The sequence below is a fragment of the Chiloscyllium plagiosum genome, chromosome 24 (genome assembly GCF_004010195.1).
Source record: "Chiloscyllium plagiosum isolate BGI_BamShark_2017 chromosome 24, ASM401019v2, whole genome shotgun sequence".
Classification (NCBI taxonomy): Eukaryota; Metazoa; Chordata; class Chondrichthyes; order Orectolobiformes; family Hemiscylliidae; genus Chiloscyllium; species Chiloscyllium plagiosum.
The window spans coordinates 9357869-9378147 of NC_057733.1; the positions used below are offsets into that span (position 1 = coordinate 9357869).

General features: G+C 39.5%; 1 protein-coding gene across 2 annotated transcripts in view; it reads left to right on the top strand.

The window, feature by feature from the left end:
- The window catches only part of dhrs7cb (dehydrogenase/reductase (SDR family) member 7Cb), a 29987-nt gene extending 15907 nt beyond the window's left edge, over positions 1–14080 (top strand). For both annotated transcript variants that reach the window (XM_043714240.1, XM_043714241.1), the window contains exons 3-7: positions 4844–4956; positions 6353–6563; positions 10234–10326; positions 11803–11958; positions 13305–14080. In XM_043714240.1, coding sequence (XP_043570175.1) covers positions 4844–4956; positions 6353–6563; positions 10234–10326; positions 11803–11958; positions 13305–13516 — 785 coding nt within the window. In that variant the 3' untranslated portion in view covers positions 13517–14080. The remainder of the gene's footprint in view (positions 1–4843; positions 4957–6352; positions 6564–10233; positions 10327–11802; positions 11959–13304) is intronic.
- The last annotated feature ends 6199 nt before the right edge of the window (positions 14081–20279 follow it).

Genomic DNA, 20279 nt, shown 5'->3' on the forward strand with positions numbered 1-20279 from the left:
TTTTTTTTAAGTTGCATTCTCGGGTTAGCTGTTAACAATGGTGATAGCTAGACAATATTTTGAAGGTGTGGGCCCACACCTTCAACATATTGTCGAGCTATCACCATTGTTAACAGCTAACCCGAGAATGCAACTTTAAAAAAAGGTTTTGTGATTTACACATGAAAGAAGTGAAACTATCACTGTATTCTAACAGATGAAAGGCTTAACAGACAATCAATTTTTCAATGTATAATTTCAGTTACATCACACTGTAAATTTTTGCTATAAATTCTGTGTTAGGATCGAGCCCTCCACAATCACCTGATGAAGGAGCGTCGCTCTGAAAGCTAGTGTGCTTCCAATTAAACCTGTTGGACTATAACCTGGTGTTGTGTGATTTTTAACAATGATTGTAGAAGTATGCATTTTTAACTTGATTGAAGCTTGTTATTCTATTAGAGATGCTGCAGGATTCCTCGCTCTTGTTTAATCGAGTTTAGTTTCAGATCAGTGATAACATCCAGAATCATGAGGAATTCAGGAATGTTAATGCCTCTGAAGAGTTAAGAGAGATAATTAGATTCTGTTTTGTTGGAGATGGCCAATGACTGACATTTGTGTGATACGAATGTTACTTGCCAATTATCAGTCAAGTTATATCCAGAGTTAAAAATCACAACACCAGGTTATAGTCCAACAGGTGTAATTGGAAGCACTAGCTTTCGGAGCGCTGCTCCTTCATCAGGTGGTTGTGGAGTACACAATTGTGTCTCCACAATTGTGGAGGAGCAGCGCTCTGAAAGCTAGTGCTTCCAATTAAACCTGTTGGACACAACCACCTGATGAAGGAGCGTCGCTCCGAATGCTTCCAGTTAAACCTATTGGACTATAACCTGGTGTTGTGTGATTTTTTAACGTAGTGAACATCCTACTTCTGACGTTATAATGAAGAACACTAGTGAAGCAGTTGAAGATGGCTGGGTCGAGGACAGAACCCTGAGGAACTCCTGAAACAAAGTCCTGGGATGATTGACCTACTGCCACAGCAATCTTTCTTTGTGTTAGCTATGACTAAGAGTGGAGAGTTTTCCATCTAATTCCTACTGGCTCCAGTTTGATTCAGGTGTCTTGATGCCACATTTAATCAAATGTGCTGCAATGTCAACAGCAGTAACTTTCACCTTAGCTGCTGAGTTCAGTTCTCCTTTACATGCTTGGACCAAGGATGTAATGAGGTCAGAAGCTGCATGACCCTGGAGGAATCTTAACTGAATGTAAGTGGGCAGGTTATTGTTGTGTGACTGTCACTTTATTGCATTATCAACTTATCAAGGCAAGACAATACTTTGTTAGGTTGGATTTGGAGACATGACATACCTGGACAATTTCCCACGGTGCAGGGTAGTTACCAATGTTGTAGCTTTGCTGGAACAGCTTGGCTTAGTTGCATGGCTAGTTCTGGAGCTCAAGTCTTCAGTACTATTGATGCAATTTTGTCAGGATTTATAGCCTTTACAGTGTCTTCAGCAATTGATTTCTTATTTTTGTGTGTGAAATGAATAAGTTAGTTCAAATTTTAATTAATTCAATCTAAGCAAGATTCAAACGCAAGTCTAGAAATAAAAGGGCAGTATGTGGAACACTCGGCTATCTTGTCCTCTAGTGACTTTTGCAAATAAACAGAGCAGCTTCTTTTTAAATGTACTGTGTCACACTTTAAAGACTTATATTAAATGAACAGTGTCAATGTTAGAAAGATTATTACAGCAGTGAACAAGCTTTAATTCTGGAACTGGGGTCAGTTAGATGATCGGAGCGAAGTGCAGAATAAAGCTGACAAAGTAGGGTTCGATTCCTGGATCCCCACTGTGGTAGTTCATGGAGGCCCTGCCTCCTCACCTTACCCCATGCTTGTGGAGTGGTTATGCTTAAGCTATACATAATTCATAGTCTCTCTTGGCTGGAAATGCCTTTGTTGACAATAGATCCTTACATTCTGGCAATGGGTTGACTCAAAAAAAGAATTGCTTCAGTCCCATATATAGAGACATCAGTAGTCTATTTGATGAAACTCTGATTTCATACCTGCACAATTTTCAAAAGAAATGGGAAAATGCCCTTGGAAATGAATCACCAAAGCCACTGACAGTTGATATCAGAGTCTGCTATACGGCCTTTCATCAGCATAAATGGTTTAAAACTATATATAGAGGTGATCAAATGCCTTCATGGTAGTCATAACACCTATATTTAGGCAAGAAGTTCTCTCTTCCTGTTCTTGGCAGTCAATCTGTGACATGCTGTGAATGAAGGATACTGAAGTCCCATTTAAACAGCAAAGTAAATTTTACTGCAAGCTTTGTTGTTTAAATGCACCTTTCTTCATTGTCAAGTGGAGGTGATTTTAGGAGATTAAAACAAAGGGTAATAATATCTAAATGATTTATTGCAGTGTTATAGGTGGTTGTGAGGTTGTAGTGTACACCACTAGGGATAATGGTTGAAACAAAGACTGTGCCAGTATTTCAGATTAGACAAGTGAGGAAAGGGGAATAAGGATTATGGTACACCCCTGCCCTTCCTCAAAAAGTGCTGGGACAGCACGGTGGCTCAGCAGTTAGCACTGCTGCCTCACAGCACCAGGGACCCGGGTTCAATTCCTGCCTCGGGCAACTGTCCGTGCGGAGTTTGCACATTCTCCCCATGTCTGCGTGGGTTTCCTCTGGGTGCTCCAGTTTCCTACCGCAGGTTAGGTGAATTGGCCATGCTAAACTGCCCATAGGACTAGGTGCATTAGTCAGAGGGAAATGGGTCTGGGTGGGTTGCTCTTCGGAGGGTCAGTGTGGACTTGTTGGGCTAAAGGGCCTGTTTCCACACTGTAGGGAATCTAATCATCATCTTTTATGTCTTTTTTGTGTTTTGTATGGAGGATGCATCTTTCACAATGCAGTTCTTTACACAAACCTACTTTTTGTATTATAAAGAGAAAGACTGAACAGGTCTCCAGTAAAGAGAAGGATGAGAAGTGACTTGATAAAGATCTTTACGATTCTGAGAGGGGTTTATCAAGCAGATGCAATGAAGATGTTTCAAATATGGGAAGAGACCAAAAGTAGGTGTCAGTTCAAGTCCCACCTGTTCCAGAGGTGTGTAATAACATCTCTGAGCAGGTTGATTTAAAAGAAAAATTGGTCTCGAAGTTTTCATTTTGTTTCCATTTTCATGGGACTGGGATATTGCTGGCAAGACCAGCATTTGTTGCCCAATTCAAATTGCCCTTGAAGGGAGTGGTATGCTCGAGTAAAGAGTCAAATATGTTGCTTGAACCTGGAGTCATTTGCAGGTCAGATCAGATAAGGGTAATAGATTTTGTTCCCTTAAGGACATTAGTGAGCCAGATGGGTTTTCACAAGCAGATGTCATGATCACAATTACTGACACCAGTTTTGAGATTACAGGTTTATTAATTAGTTGAGACATACAGCACAAATACATGTAATGGAAAGCTAGATAGGCATACGAGAGGAAAGCAAGTTGATAAATTTGTTGTTAGGTGGAGATTTGGGGAGCAAACCTGCAAGAAGAATATGTATAGTTATATATACTGGTTGGATTGCATAGCCTGTTTGTATGCTATAATTCTGGGCTGGCTGATCCTAGCTCTCTGGAGACAGGCTGGGGAGTTGGTGAACATATAGTGTTGGAAAGTAGCGTAAGGGTAGCTGATGTCTTCCCACCGTCAAGGATATTCTGAGAAGTGGGAAAGGCTGTATAGCTGGGGACACTGGCAAGGGGTGAGTAACTAATGATTCGGTTAATAGCCATGTTATAATGATGCTGGGATATAGTGAGTCTTGCTGTTGCTACCCATCATGTGATGAGACTGATAAACCGTCTCCTAGTCGACTCATGGAGGGGGTGATGTAGGGGTGGGGGAATGGCAGCAAGAGGAGGAGAAGGGCCTCACTTTCTGGGAACTCGATAGCCCACAGAGGATGGTCCCATGCCAGAGGCAATGTTGCCTGTGGCTCATCCCAGCCTGGTACATAGAGGGGTTCTCTTTTACATTTATTCATTCCTGGGAATGTAGGTATTACTGGGGGTCAGCCAGCATTTATTGCACACCCCATTCACTTTTGGAAAAAGGGTTAGTAATACGTTTTTTTGAACTGCTGTAGTCCATTGATGGAGAGGTGGTACGCCTATGGAAGGGAATTCTGTTCCTCACCTCACCACTTCCAAAGGGGCTATTTCCTAAGCTGCCAAGTGCCAGGTCTCTAATTGGGCTAACAGTTCTGTGAGAAAGGCTACTGTCTTCACTGGGACAATGGTCCCAGTGGTGGTCTGTTAATTAGGTGCCCCCCTAGTAATATCCTCCCCACAATGCAGCCACAAGGTCCCACCCTCTCCTGCATGAGGTGAAGCCTAATTTTTGGTCCCTGCAGCAAGATTATAATGCTTTTTGAAAAAAACTAACACCAGATTCTACTGATCATGTAGACAGGAAACAACAACAAGCAAATATTAGTCAATTTCGAAGTCTCAATTTGGATATGATTCAGAGATTCAGTGGTCACCATGTTAGCATTTTCCATTAGGCTGATTTTCATCTATTACTGATCTATTCCATCATACAGGGGCCAACGTATGTCCCGAAAAGAATATAGACCAGTAACGTGACCAAAGCCCTAACTCAGTGCAACAAAGCCTGAAGTCACATGACACCAGGTTATAGTCCAACAGGTTTATTTGAAATCACAAGGGTGGCCCCTTTGTCACGGATGCATTAATTGGTCTAAACATAAATATAAAAGTCTATTTGAAATAAACACAAATTCATGTTTAATTTATTGTTTAACAGAATGTTCTAGGGTATTTCACAATGGAGGAGGACGAGTAGTCTTATGTGGTAATGACTTGGAAAAGTTAGAAGCCCTGCAACAGGCTCTAATTGATGTTGCAGACCCCAGTTGTGTGAGTACTGTTTTTAAAAAGTATATTTCTTTCTGATAGATTTTTTTATGGAGATGGGAATGAAAGTAATACTACTTGCTCCTGACCCTTTTGATTTACATCATCAAGACTTTTAAATGTGGTGAACCTATACATCAATATTGTGATTATGTGACTAGGTCTAGATAAACAGGAGTGGTAGCATTAAAGTCAAAACTGTACAAGACTGAAAGAAAATATGATTTAATTTACCTCAATATACAGGACAGTGAAATATACTTCTCAGTCATTTTCAAATGCCAGGTTCTTCTGATTTGGACTATTCCTTAAAGGCATGGTTTTTGTTAGCTTTGGTTCGAATATAGAGTCACTGAGATGTACAGCATGGAAACAGATCCTTTGGTCCAACTCATCCATGCCGACCAGATATCTTAAATTAATCTAGTCCCATTTGCCAGCACTGGACCCATATCCCTCTAAACCCTTCCTATTCATATCTCCATCCAGATGTCTTTTAAATGCTGTAATTCTCCCAGCCTCCACCATTTCCCCTGGCAGCTCATTCCATACATGCACCACTCTCTGAATGAAAAAGTTGCCACTTTTAAATCTTGCCCCTCTCACCCTAAACATTTGCCCTCTGGTTCTGGACTCCCCCACCCCAGGGAAAAGACCTTGTCTATTTATCATATCCATGTCCCTCATGATTTTATAATGCAAAGAAAACACAACAAACAATCAAAAGAATATAATTTGCGCAACAGGAGGTGAGATCTATGAATTGAAAAGTCTTACCCTCCCTGACTTTAAATTAATTACTGCATTCCTGTACCTTTGAATGAGGTTGCTAAATCTACATGTGTGTTAGTATTCTAAAAGACAAAGAAAATTCTCAGGCTATTGGTGTCTTGAGCATCACTCATCCCTTCAGCCCTCTGAGAATGTGGAGGACAGCATTCCCTTAGTACTGCTGGGAATCCATGGTGAATGAGTGCTGTTGAGTAAGGAGATCTCGGATTATAACTCTGTGACTAAGTAGGAATGGTGATAGATATCCAGGTCAGAAGTGGCTCCTATACACCAGCTGTCCTTGTCCTTTAGGTGGTAGATTTGTGAGGTTTTCAGACTGCATTATATGGGAATAAGACCTGTCATTATATGATTGAAGGAGAATAAACAAAAAAAAATTTAAAAAGGGAATAAAATATAAATTTAATCAGACATAAGTAGATTTACCAGACAGTACTGGCTGTAGTAGTTCATCCATTCTGGCAAAGCTCTAATATGGAATACTGATCTTCTCATATGTTTTGTACTTTATAACATTTTTACATTGAATTCCTTTTGATTGAAGAAAATTTTTTAAAATGCCAGTTTTTTGGACCAATATTTATGAAGACTTGTTTTTTTTTTATAGACATTCAGTCCAAAGCTTGTGCTTCTGGACCTCAGCGAAACAGGGAACGTTCCTGAGGTAGCAAAGGAAATTCTGGAATCCTATGGTTGTGTGGATGTGCTGATTAACAACAGCAGTCTGAAAGTTAAAGGAGGTGCTCTCAATGTCACTTTAGAAATGGACAAGAAAATAATGGATGCAAACTATTTTGGACCAGTTGCTCTGACTAAAGGTAAGAAATAGTCTAACACTTAACTGTCAGTGGGATAAGCAAGATCTTGAAGACATAACAAAATAATTAATTAAAAGTTGTCAATTTGATACCACAATTTGTTAAGAAATTGCCACTATTTTCAGGACAAAAAAGAAATATATTTGAAATGCATTTCAGTAAATAAAGGGCAGCTGCTATGAGAAATGAATGGAATGTTGAAATGACTGAGAATTCATAGAGGTCCTATAGTGTGGAAACAGGCCCTTCGGCCCAACAAGTCCACACCAACCCTCCAAAGAGTTAGGACACATGGGATCGGTTAATGTATTAGCAGGCATTGAGGGTTGATTAACAGACTAATCTACGGACTATTCCCAGAGACTGAGAATAAACAGACTACTTTCAGGTTAGCTGCATGCAACCAGCGGGGTATCCAAAGTTCAGTATCTGGGTCTCAGTTATTCACAGTCCAATCCATCGGCTAAGTGAGGAGTTTGTTTTCTGATCATATAAAGCAAGGTTGGAAAGCAAGCTATGAAGATAATGCAAAAAGGCTGTGAAAAAGTTTAATGATTGACAAATTTGTGGCAGATGGAATATAATGTGAGGAAATGTGATATTATTCACTTTGCTACTAGTATGAAGAGAAATTTCTTCACCCAGAGAGTAGTGTGGAATTCTTTTCCATTGAAATTCATTGAAGTCACAGAATCAAGCGTTTTCAAGAAGGAGTTAGATATTGCTCATAGGGCTAAAGGGATCAAAGGGTATGAGGAGAAAATGAGAACAAGATACAGAGTTGGATGATCAGTCATAGTTTTATTGAGTAGCAGAGCGTGTTTGAAGGGCAGAATGGCCTACTTCTGCTTCTATTTTCAATGGTACAAATAAAATAATGTAGAATATTTTAAAATAGTACAACACTGTAAAATGTTGATATTCAGAGGGATGGGGGTGTCTTTGTACAGCAGGCAATGGAGTATTGTTACTGGGCTAGTAAACTAGCTACCCAGATTCTTAGGTTCAAATCCCACCAGAGTTTAAGGTAGAACTTATTTCAGTAAATAAATCTAGATTTAAAAGATTAATAATGACAAATAAAACATTGTGGCCTGGCACGGTGGCTCCAGTGGTGAGCACTGCTACCTCAGTGTCAGGGATATGCGTCCAATTCCAACCTCGGGTGACTGTCTGTCTATGTGGCGTTTGTATGTTCTCCCTGTATCTGCGTAGGTTTCTTCTCACAGTCCAGGGATGCACAGGCTAAGTGGATTAGCCATGGGAAATAGACTGATACAGGGATAGGACAGCAGTTGGGTTTAGGTGGGATGCTCTTTGGAGGTTTGCTGTGGACTCGATGGGTATAATGGCCTGCTTCCACACTGTCAGGTTTCTAAATTACAAATAGTTAACATGTAGATACAGCAAATATTCAAGACGACACATGATATATTAACATTTCTTTACAAAGCAGTTGGAAATGAGAAGAAATAGCTCTTACAAGGATGTTTCCAGGTTTGGAGGATTTGAGCTACAGGGAGAGGCTGGATATACTGGGGCTGTTTTCCCTGGAGTGTCAGAGGCTGAGGGGTGACCTTAGAGGTTTATAAAATCAGGAGGGGTATGGATAGGGTAAATAGACAAGGTCTTTTCCCTAGGGTAGGGGAATCCAGAACTAGAGGGCATAGGTTTAGGCTGAGAGGGGAAAGATTTAAAATGGACCTAAGGGGGAGCTTTTTCATGCAAAGGGTCATGCGTGTATGAATGAGCTGCCAGAAGAAGTGGTGGAGGCTAGTACAATTACAACATTTAAAAGAAATCTGGATTGATATATGAATAGGAAAGGTTTAGAGGGACATGGCCCAAATACTGGCAAATGGGACTAGATTAGTTTAGAATGTCTGGTCGGCATGGACGAGTTGGACCAAAGGGTCTGTTTCTGTGCTGTACATCTCAATGACTCTATAACTCGAGTTGATATTTAAGGGTGAAAATGGCAGAATTAGCAATGGGATAATTGAACTACTGGGTTAGAACAATGTGGTAGTTTGCTCCATGAGAAGATAAATAGTAATTAAATATCCTGCAATCCTGAAGAGAAGTTCTGTCTTCAGGAAATCAATTCAAAGTTAAATAATTCAATCTTTAAAATTTTAAGTGTTCAATATAAGATTGAGTTTGTAATAAGTTCAGTACAGATTTTTAAACATTGTTAAAAAGAAACATGAAGTCAAAGCTTTTCATCTTGCAATCAGACAGGTACAGCATTTTTTACAACATGAGTTTGCTGATTGGTTGGTCTCTGACTTGCACAGAGGTGTCTGGTTTGAATTTCATCAGCTAACTAAGACTGGTCGTTAACAGTTCCTGTTGCATCTCCAGGCAAACCATTGTCCAGCCAATCAGCATCCTCTCCAAATGTTGTCAAGATTTTTCTTTATTTTTACTCATTCACAGGATGAGGGCATCACTGGCTAGGCCGCATTTATTGCCAATCTCTAATTGCCCAGAGGACAGTTAAGAGTCAACTACATTACTGTGGGCCTGGAGTCACATGTAGGCCAGACTAGGTCAGGATAGCAGTTTCCTTCCCTAAAGGACATCAGTGAACCAGATGGGTTTTTCCGACAATCCACATTGGATTCATAGCCATCGTTAGTGTGAAATGGTTCATTTTGGAATGTCAAATTTGAATGCAGATTACAGGGTTGAAGGCAGGATTCTTGGCAGTGTGGAGAAACAGAGGGATCTTGGGGTCAATGTCCATAGATCCCCCAAATTTATAGGGTTGTTAAGAAGGCATATAGTATGTTGGCTTTCATTAGCGGGGGATTGAGTTTAAGAGCCGCAAGTTTATGCTGCAGCTCTATAAAGCCCTGGTTAGACTGCACTTGGAATACTGGGTTCAGTTCTGGTTACCTCACTATAGGAAGGCTGTGGAAACTTTAGTCAGGGTGCAGAGGAGATTTACCAGGATGCTGTCTGGACTGGAGGGCATATCTTATGAAGAAAGAATGAGGGAACTAGGGCTTTTCTCACTGGAGTGAAGAAGAATGAGAGGTGACTTGATAGAGATGTCCAAGATGATGAGAGGCATAGATAGAGTGGATAGCCAGTGACTTTTTCCCAGAGCAGAAATGGCTATCACAAGATAGCATAATTTTGAGGTGATTGGAAGAAGGTTTAAAGGAGATTTTAGAGGTTGGTTCTTTACACAGAGAGTGGCAGGTGCATGGAATGCACTGAGAGCAGTGGGATTAGAGTCAGATACATTAGGGATATTTAAGTGACTCTAGGATAGGCACATGGATGATAGTAAAATGAAGGGTACGTAGGTCAGTTTGGTCTTAGAGTAGGATAAAAAGTCAACACAACATTGAGGGCCGAAGGGCCTGTACTGTTCTAAGTTAGACTCTTAATTCCAGATCTTTATTGAATTCAAATTCCACCATCTGCTGTGGTGGAATTCAAACCCAGGTCTTCAGAATATTATCTGGATCCCTGGATTAACAGTCCAGTGATAATACCATTAGGCCATTGCCTCCCTTTCTGGTTTTGGTCATCTTGCATTTCAATCCTGATGCGTGCAAGAAAAAATCTTCATGTCTCTTTTTAGCAGTGTTTAAGTTCTGTACCAAAAATAAATAGATTTTTAGTTATGTAAACAAAATTTTCTTTACCTTCATAGAGCTTCTTCCCTCGATGATCTCCAGACATAGTGGCCAGATTGTGATAGTCAACAGCATCCAGGGAAAATTAGGACTTCCATTTCGTGCAGCCTGTAAGTTTTACACAAGTTGTAACTGACATGACTATAACTATATTAAAGAGGGTATATAAGTGTGTGTAGATGCCACACTTAGGACATGGCATTTCATTACATGTGTGAAACAGTAAGCAAATGTGGGTCCTTCTGGCTTTCTTCTAATATCGAACTTGCAAAGTTGCTGATTAAATAGAAATTTTTATAACCTGTGTTTATTTCACAAAAAATATAATTAATATTCTTAAACAATAGTATCTTAATATATAACCCTCATAGATCAACATTACATCTGTATATTGCAGAGTTTTATCCAATTTACTGTGACAATCATCATGAATATATAATGTTAATTTTCTATGGAATTGGTACTATAATCGTAGTTCAGAAATTTGGAATTCATGGTTTACAAGTCTCCGATTCCATCAGTTCAACAAACCCTATAAACCTCTAATTTTGTTTCCGGCCATTGAAATTCCATCACAACTTCCCATTCTAAAATATTTGGCATAACTCTAATGTTAATTTTTAATGTTCATATCAATAAAGGATGGTATTCCTACTATTCCCTAACCGATAGCCCCATGTATGACATTTCAATTAATTTTTAAATATTGTCATGTACATTGGATAAATAACTGTGAGGCCTATCAAAAGCAGGGATGATTCCATTAACTTAATTTCAAAGATATGCACTCTATATTTTCTTCACTAATTGCATATAATAGGTTCTTAAGATTGAATATACCATGTGCAATATTTGTATAATCTTACCATAGCATGGAGTCAAAAAGCCAAGGTTGTGGGGCAGTCACTGAGGAAAGTGACAAGAATAGAGTGGTGTAAAGAGTGGTGAGGAAGTATTATGGAAAATCAAGCTGTCCAGTCTAGAGGGAAAGTTAAAGGAGTTGCACAGGTTTTGGTAATCTAAATCCAAATCCTAGTACACATTAACTAATTACTTTAGCTGAAAGTAGCACATGCTGTTTAGAAATTGGGGTTAACTTTCATAGTTGAGGCAGGACAGTGGGAACTTTAGTTTAATTGTTCAAAGTATAACGAAACTAATACTTCCAAATAAACCTGTTGGACTATAAGCTGGTGTTGTGTGATTTTTAACTTTGTTCAAAGTATAGATTACCCAGGAATGCCTGATAGGGTTGTGTTTCACTCCAAATAGGGTGATGTTCATTTCCAATTGTGATATGACAGAGAATAAGGATCTTCACCCTGTGGTTGCATAGAAAAAAATTATTCGTCACACTTTTTTCCATCTTTCCAAGTAAATTTTCCTTTTCAAGCATGTACCAAATCCCAATGCTTTTTCAGCCAGTGCATTCCAGATCATATTAATTTCCTGGGGGAAATAAAAACTTGGTAAGATTAAAGAAACTCACTGGAAAACATAGTTCCCATTCATGGCAGGACATTTTGCCTACAAATATCCTCTTAGAATATACAATAAACTTCAAACTCATATTCTTCACTGTTTAGATGCAGCATCTAAACATGCAATGCAAGCCTTTTTCGATTGCCTGAGGGCTGAAGTTGCAGAATTCGGGATCACCGTGAGCACTGTGAGCCCAACATTCATTCGCTCCTATCACCAAATGCCAGAGGTTGGGAATTGGGAGGCATCCATTTGGAAATGTAAGTTTCAGTGTCTTCCTTCAACAGACCCTCAAGCTTCTGAAAGAGTTTAAAAATCTGTCTGTTGAGCATTTCGTTAGTATGTATCTTGCAATTCTAGGTGTGTACAATCTTTTGGTGGTTGAAACCAGTTGATATTTGGTAGGATCTGTTGCTTTTGCGAATGATTGAGATAAGCTCAGTTTAAAATGTGTTCCTGGAATTTCACTGAAGTGAGGTCATTTCCTTGGGCTTATTTAATGCAGTCTGATGTTTGGGAGAAAAATCTGAAAGCACTTCAATTATAATGAATCATTTTGAAATGTGACAACTTATGTATGAAAATACAACAGAACTAACAGTTAATGACCTAGAGAAAAATTGGCCAGGACATTGAATTGAATCATGCCACATGACTTTAAATCTGAACTGGGCCATCTCTGACACCTCCCTCCCCTTCCTGGACCTCTCCATCTCCATTGACTTGACACTAACATTTTTTACAAACCCACCGACTCCCACAGCTACCTGGATTACACCTCTTCCCACCGTACCTCCTGCAAAAATGCCATCCCGTATTCCCAATTCAACCGCCTCCGCCATATCTGCTCCCAGAAGGACCAGTTCCATCACAGAACACACCAGATGGCCTCCTTCTTTAAAGACTGCAATTTCCCTTTCCACGTGGTTGAAGATGCCCTTCAACGTATCTCATCCACATTCCGCACCTCCACCCTCAAGCCCCAACCCTCCAACCGCAACAAGGACAGAACCCCTCTGGTCTTCACCTTCCACCCTACCAACCTTCGCATAAACCGCATCATCCACCGACATTTCTTCCACCTCCAAACGGACCCCACCAACAGATATATATTTCCCTTCCCACCTCTTTCCCCTTTCCACAAAGACCATTCCCTCTGTGACTACCTGGTCAAGTCCACGCCCCCCAACAACCCACCCTCCTCTCTGACCTGTCACCTCCATCCCTACCCCCATTCACCTATTATACTCTATGCTACTTTCTCCCCAGCCCCTCCCCCCTCTCATTTATCTCTCCATCCTGGAGGCTCCCTGCCTCCAATCCTGATGGAGGGCTTTTGCCTGAAACGTCTACTTTCCTGCTCCTCGGATGCTGTCTGACCTGCTGTGCTTCTCCAGCACCACTCTAATCTAGACTCTGGTTTCAAGGATCTGCAGTACTCACTTTTGCCTCTTTAAATCTGAACTGACAGGTCAGAGAAGTGAAATCTTGATTGAAAAATAATCATTCTAGAATTATTAGGAAAGCGACAACGGGCAAATCTTGGGAAATAAGCTAGGGAGAAATGTCAATTATGTCCCGCCTTTAATTGTTTTATTCTGTTTAGTTTTTTTCAGGAAATGGGCATATGGTGTGCATCCAGTTGAAGTAGCAGAAGAAGTGTTGTACACAGTGAACAGAGGCAGCAAGGAGGTGATGATTGGAAATCCAGTGCCCAAGGCATTTGTTTATTTAAGAACATTTTGCCCAGAGATCTTTTTTGCAATTGTTGCTGCTGGAATCTCAAGCCAACCCATAGCAGCAGAAGAAGAACAATAATTTATTTGCTTTCACTTTACTGTTTCTGTACGTTTACTGCTCCATCCGTCTCTCCCAAATCTGATGCTTAATGTTTCTTTCTGATCCATACATCTCTTTCAATTTGCCTGCTCTTAGAATAGCTTCTTACATAAACATCACTCGACTTTCTTATTTTCTGTTTTGTCTCTCTATTCTGATGAGTGATATTGTACGTTTCACTTTTAGAGACTTAGATGTTCTAAATTAAGCGGGCAGGTTGCATAAACTTGGTTTACTTTCTCTTGATTATAGGAGGTCGAGCTGTTTAAAATGTGAAAGGAATTTGACGGTGCTAATACATATAAACTACTTCCTCAGGTGAGGCAATCAAGAGCAAGGGAACAATCTTAAAAATAGAACTTGGCCATTCATGAGAGAAATCAGGATAAACTGGAACTCTTTCCCCCTAAAAATGCTATGGATGCCAAAAGATTTGGTGCTTATTTGGAAATATTTGACAGGCTCGGCTTGTTTTCACTGGGGTTTAGAAGAGTGAGGGATGATTTGATTGAAGTTTCATAGTTTGAAGACCTTGAATGGTCTTGACAAGGTGGAATGGAAAGGATATTTCCTCTTATGGGTCGAGTCCAGAACAAGGGGATAATATTTTAAAATTAGGGATTGCTGTTTCAGGACAGAGACGACAGGAATTGTTTTCTCTTTCAGTGTGTCTTCCAAAAATCACAGAATTATTATGGTGTGAAAGACCCAGAGGTAGATGGGAATATGGATTTGCTACACCAACAGATCAGGCATGATGTTAACGAATGATGGGCTGAAAGGTCTAATTCTAATTTGTATGCTCATATGAGACAGATTGAGATAGATTTATGTTAGGTAAGAATATCAGGGTATATGGTGAAAATTCAGGTAACTGGGGTTGAGATGTATATTAGCAGGGTAGGCTCAAGGAGCTGACTAATCTAAACCTGTTTTTCAGTTGATTTTATCTCATTTTGCTCTTTAATATCAATTAGAGACAAACTACATCTGCTCAGTTCTATTGAATAGGACCCTTATTGTGTAAAGGTAGTTTCTCTACCTTTTACCTGAAAGGCCCAGGTTTTCAATCCTACCTGCTCCAGTGGTGGACCATAACACATCTGAACAGATTGTTTAAAAGTATCTGTACACAAAAACAATTAGTCAGCTTTATACTACAGCACCTTAAATCATTTGAGAAAGCAGTGCTAATGTTCCTTATAAATAGGTCATTCAATTTGCCCTCCAGATCAGAAAAGGACATCTGAATTACTAGGGAAAAAAAGTCAGCTGAGAAAAGTAGCACATTTAATGGGACAAAAATATTGAGGCTAAATTTATTTTGTTCAGTTTTCTAATAGATGTGTTGCTTATGAACTCTAGGAGTTTTGTAAACTTTCTCACGTTCAGATGGAGAGAACTGTTTCCTTTGGGGGAGGCTGGAACAGAGAGCATGATGTTTAAATGAGAACTATGGTATTTCGTGGTAATGTTAAGAATGACTTCTTTACACAAAGGGTAGTGGAAATTTGATCACTGTGAGCAACTGGATAGTTTCTGAGCCTAGGAAAATATTTCAGAACTGAGATTAATGATTTTTTTTATCAGGCAAGGGTATTAAGGAATGTGGAATCAAGATGGGTAAATGGAGTTGAGATACAGATCAACTATAACCTAATCAAATGGATTTTAATGATCTCCTTCTGTTCCCAGGTTCTTTCAAATTGCAGTTGAAATTAATGTTTTATAGAACATAAAACATAAAACATTACAGCACAGTACAGGCCCTTTGGCCTCGATGTTGTGCCAACCTGTGAAACCAATCTGAAGCCCATCCAACCCATACTATTCCATTATCATCCATATGTTTATCCAATTACCACTTAAATGACCTTAAAGTTGCCCTTAAATTATTTGTTCATGATGACAACTTTAGTTTATTAAACTTGTTTTTGATTGTTTTCAGCAACAAAAGTAATGCATCTTTAAGAAGATTAAATTTTCACAAGAGATATACTGCTCTGGCCACATAAAATATGTGCCCTAACTGTGTGAATAATTGTGCTATTTCAATTCATTTTTATAAGTAATGTTAACTTTGAATGAAAGACAGGAGAGTGGAATTGGAGTATAACTAAACACATTTTCTATCTGATACTTGTCTGAGATCTCTGGAGGCATAAGGATCACTAATGGCAATAATACTTCACTCATTGAGAAGAAAATTAATCAATGTCGCTCATGAGTTTAGATATCCTCAGCATCCTTATTCTGTTTTAAGAGGTATCTGTTCACATTGTTTATACTCAACATTTTAATTATTTATCTTCACATTCATAAAACATGAAACAATCATTGCTGTTGCATCAGACCCAAATCACAGTTTAGTATGTACACAAGTATAAATAATAGTTTTTTTTAATATTCTCCATATTTCCTCTCATTTTCTCTTGACTAATAATGGCTCCATATGGTTATATCAGTCATAAAGTGATAGCGTTATACATCATGGAAACAGACCCTTCAGTCTAACTCATCCGCACTGACCAGATAACCTAAAGTGATCTAGATGAAAGGACTGATTTGGAGATGCTGGTGTTGGACTGGGGTGTACAAAGTTAAAAATCACAACACCAGGTTATAGTCCAACAGGTTTAATTGGAAGCACTAGCTTTCGGAGCACTTCTCCTTCATCACAACCACCTGATGAAGGCGCAGCGCTCTGAAAGCTAGTGCTTTCAATTAAACCTGTTGGACTATAACGTGGTGTTGTGTGATTTTTAACTAGATGAAAGGAGTGCTGATTGATTGGCAGATCAACTCTGATTGATGCAAGCATTGCCATGTAGAATCCACTCATTAATGTTGATTGACAGTTAACTCTCCGGGCTTTTTTTCAAACAATATTCAACTTTCATCAATTAGTTCTGCCAAATATGATTTCAAATCCATAATAAAGACAAAACACATAATCAATATTAATTATGTCAGAAAACAATGTAATTTGTTTGAAAATTCTTCAATGTTACAGCTTTAATTTTCAACCTATTGCTCTGTGTAGATTATCACTAATAAAGCAATATATTTAATTTTCTCTGTCTTTTCTTCTCCATAACCTTCTCTATCAATTATGTTGCAGAGAACACATTATTAGCTGTTATATTGGATACAATTCTCGAATTTCTTACATTGCAAACACTGGTTTGATACTAAAGCTGGAATATGAAACCAGTCTCAGTAATGGTGACCACAGAATTATTGTTGATTTTTATAAAGACCCATCTTGTTCACTAATGTCCTTCAGTGAAGGAAAGACTGCCATCCTTACTTGTATTGCCCATAATGTCATCCAGACACAAGACAATGTGATGGACTCTTAACTGCCCTTGGAAATAAATGACCCTCGTAAGGACTCAGTTCAAATACAATTAGAGATGGGGAACAAATACTGGCCTTGTCCAAACTGCCCACGTGCCATTAAAAATAAATTAAAAAGAAATCTGCCTTAGACTGATGAGTATTGGTAATGGTTAGTTATGCTACAAGCATAGTTCTTTGATGAAATAGAGGCTGAAATCTGAGCCTTTACGTTAGTACGCGTTTGTACTGAGCTCTGCTTGTTGACCTACAAATGCCAAGACTCATTTACCTTGCTTATCTTGAAAGCTTTCTTTTAGAATTATGAAAACAATAAATCATGCTGCCTTGGCTAGGTAAGTGGAGTACTATTACATCTGCTCTTTGGTCAGCCTTGTATTGAAACTGACCAATAAACTCTAAGCTAAAATCTATGTACACCACATCCACTGCTCTTCATCAATGTGTTTTGTCTCATCTTCAAAGAATTCAGTAAGGTTTGTGAGGCATGACCTGCCCCTCACAAAGCCATGCTAACTACCTCTAATCAAGTTATGCTTTTCCAAATAATTATAATCCTATCTCTCAGAATCCTCTCCAATAATTTGCCCACCACGGACGTAAGACTGACTGGTCTGTAATTACCAGAATTATTCCTATTCCCCTCTTGAACAAGGGAATAACACTCGCCACCCTCTGATCATCTGGCACTATTCCAGTGGACAGTGAGGATGCAATGATCGCCAAGGGTGCAGCAATCTCTTCCCTTGCTTCCTGTAGTAAGCTTGGATATATCCTATCTGAGGTTACAGGTAAGTGTCTGGGTGTATGATATCATAGTTATGATCAAGACTCGGCTGAAAAATGAGGAAGATTGACAGCTCAATGTTCCTAATTATAAGGTATTCAGATGAGATAGAGAGGGATAGAAAAGCTGGGAGGAGGGGCCATTTTTGGGGGCTTTCCTCAGTGTTAATCAAAGAGTCAATTACAACAGTGAAGAGCAATGATATTTTGGAATATTGTGCATCATCAAATGAAGTCATATGGTAGAAATAAAAAGCACAAAAGGGACAAACATACTGTTGAGTGCATACTATGGGGTCCCAAAGAGTCAGGAAGAGATGGAGGATCAAACATATAATTAAATTTCAGAGAAGTGTAAGAATAATAAGGCAGGAATGCTGGAGGATTAAAACTACCCAAATATTAACTAGGATAGTTTTAGTATTGTGATGATGCTGCTTCTTTAACAAGGTTATGTTGTCCTTGGTTTTGTTTCAGGAAGTCGTAAAAGCACAAGTTCTGAAAAATCTAGGGTTGAAGGGTTTTGAGGCCAATTTGATTATAGCTAACAGATGCACCCTCAGGCAAAAGGCTTTCAAGTTTTAAAAAAAGGTACAATGAAATGTGACTGGTCAGTTCGCCCACCTCAGCTTTTCTTTCATTTGGTTTGGTCTGGCTACTCGCTGAAAGTGGTCAAGTAGTGTTGTGAAGCTGCAGGACCCAAAAGACGCATTGACCCTCCCTCTCTCTGACCTGTCTCCTGTAGGACCCTGTGTTTGATTTTACCTTTTGTGCCAAGGGGTGTTTATGGGGATTGTTGCAAGTATTTGGAACAGCATCATTAGGTTGGGATAATCTGTTGGGTTTTTGGAGAGGGTCAGTTATTCAGTACTCTGTTCTCTTTTGTTTGTGTTTCATTTGGTAATCTTCCAAATAAATTCTATTTTGTTTAAAACTACTTGGTTTGACCAATGGCATCTCTCTGGAATATCCACCTTACACCTACTAAAAACAAGCAAAATTAGGATCTGGGTTACCTTCTTGAAATGTTTTGAGGGGGTCTGGCCTGGTCCATAACAGATTGGGGGCTCTTTGTAGGATTTGTTCTGTAGTTCCAAATTGGGATTAGGGTTGTTGGACTCGAAGGCAGCGAGTGGTATGTGTTAGTGTCTTTTGTTCTGGGTGTTAAATTCAGTTGATTTAAACAGTGCTTGGAATAGCAATGTCTCTTTCAGTCACTAAGAGTTTTCTCAGTGTAGAAGAAATGAATTTGGGAGTTTTACAAAAGGTAATTAATGCCAAGCTGCTAGAATTAGCAAACAAGCTGGAGTTGGAGCTGCCTCCTTCCATGATATAATTACAGCAATAGCTTAGCATTTAAATTTGCTGGAAACAGCATCAGAATCTTTAGAGATAGCTAAAATTCAATTGAAAATGAAGCAGTTTGAGTTAGAAGCAAAAGACAAGCAACTTATATTTATGAGTTGGACTTGCTCAGAGGATACTGATAGGTACCTTTATTAGACAAAGCAAAGGCAATTTTGACTTTCATAATGCCTAATGAACTGTGTCAGTTTAAAGTCATACCATTTAGTATGAAAAATGTGCCAGTCACATTTTAGAGACTAATCAATAAAGTCATTGCTGGATTACCCAACTGTGTGGTATATATAGATGACCTGGTGATTTTTAGTCATACATGGTAGGAACATCTACAACATTTATCAGACTTGTTCAATTGACTTCGGAAGGCAGGCTTGGTGATAAACCTAGCTAAAAGTGAATTTGCCAAAGCCCAAGTCACCTTGGACATGGACAAATGGCCCCATGGGATGCAAAAACAAAGGTAATTGAGGAGTTTCCCATACCATCGACAAACAAGCAGTACTAAGGGATTGAGTGGATTTTATTGAAAATTCAGTGTGGCTGCTCTGTTCACTGAATCACTAAAGAAAAGCAAGAAGTTTCAGGGGACAGTGGACTGTCAGAAGGCATTTGACAGCCTGAAAGCTGTGTTAACCCCAGCCCCAGACTTAGCCACACCTAATTATGCAAGCCATTCATGGTGGCTGTTGCTGCAAGTGATGTAGGTATAGGTGCTGTGCTGTTGCAGGAAGATGACGAGAAGATAGAAAGACCTATCGGGTATTTTTCCAGGAAATTGAACATTCTTCAGCAGAAATATTTGAGAGTTGTGAAGGAGCCTTTGAACTTGGTGTTGGCGTTACAACATTTCAAAGTTTATATTACCAGTCATGTGGAGAAAGTGAGGATTGGAGATGCTGGAGATCAGAGCTGAAAATGTGTTGCTGGAAAAGCGCAGCAGGTCAGGCAGCATCCAAGGAACAGGAGAATCAACGTTTCAGGCATAAGCCCTTCTTCAGGAATGAGGAAAGTGTGTCCAGCAGGCTAAGATAAAAGGTAGGGAGGAGGGACTTGGGGGAGGGGCGTTGGAATTGCGATAGGTGGAGGGAGGTCAAGGTGAGGGTGATAGGCCGGAGTGGGGTGGGGGCAGAGAGGTCAGGAAGAAGATTGCAGGTTAGGAAGGCGGTGCTGAGTTCGAGGGATTTGGCAGAGACAAGGTGGGGGGAGGGGGAATGAGGGAACTGGAGGAATC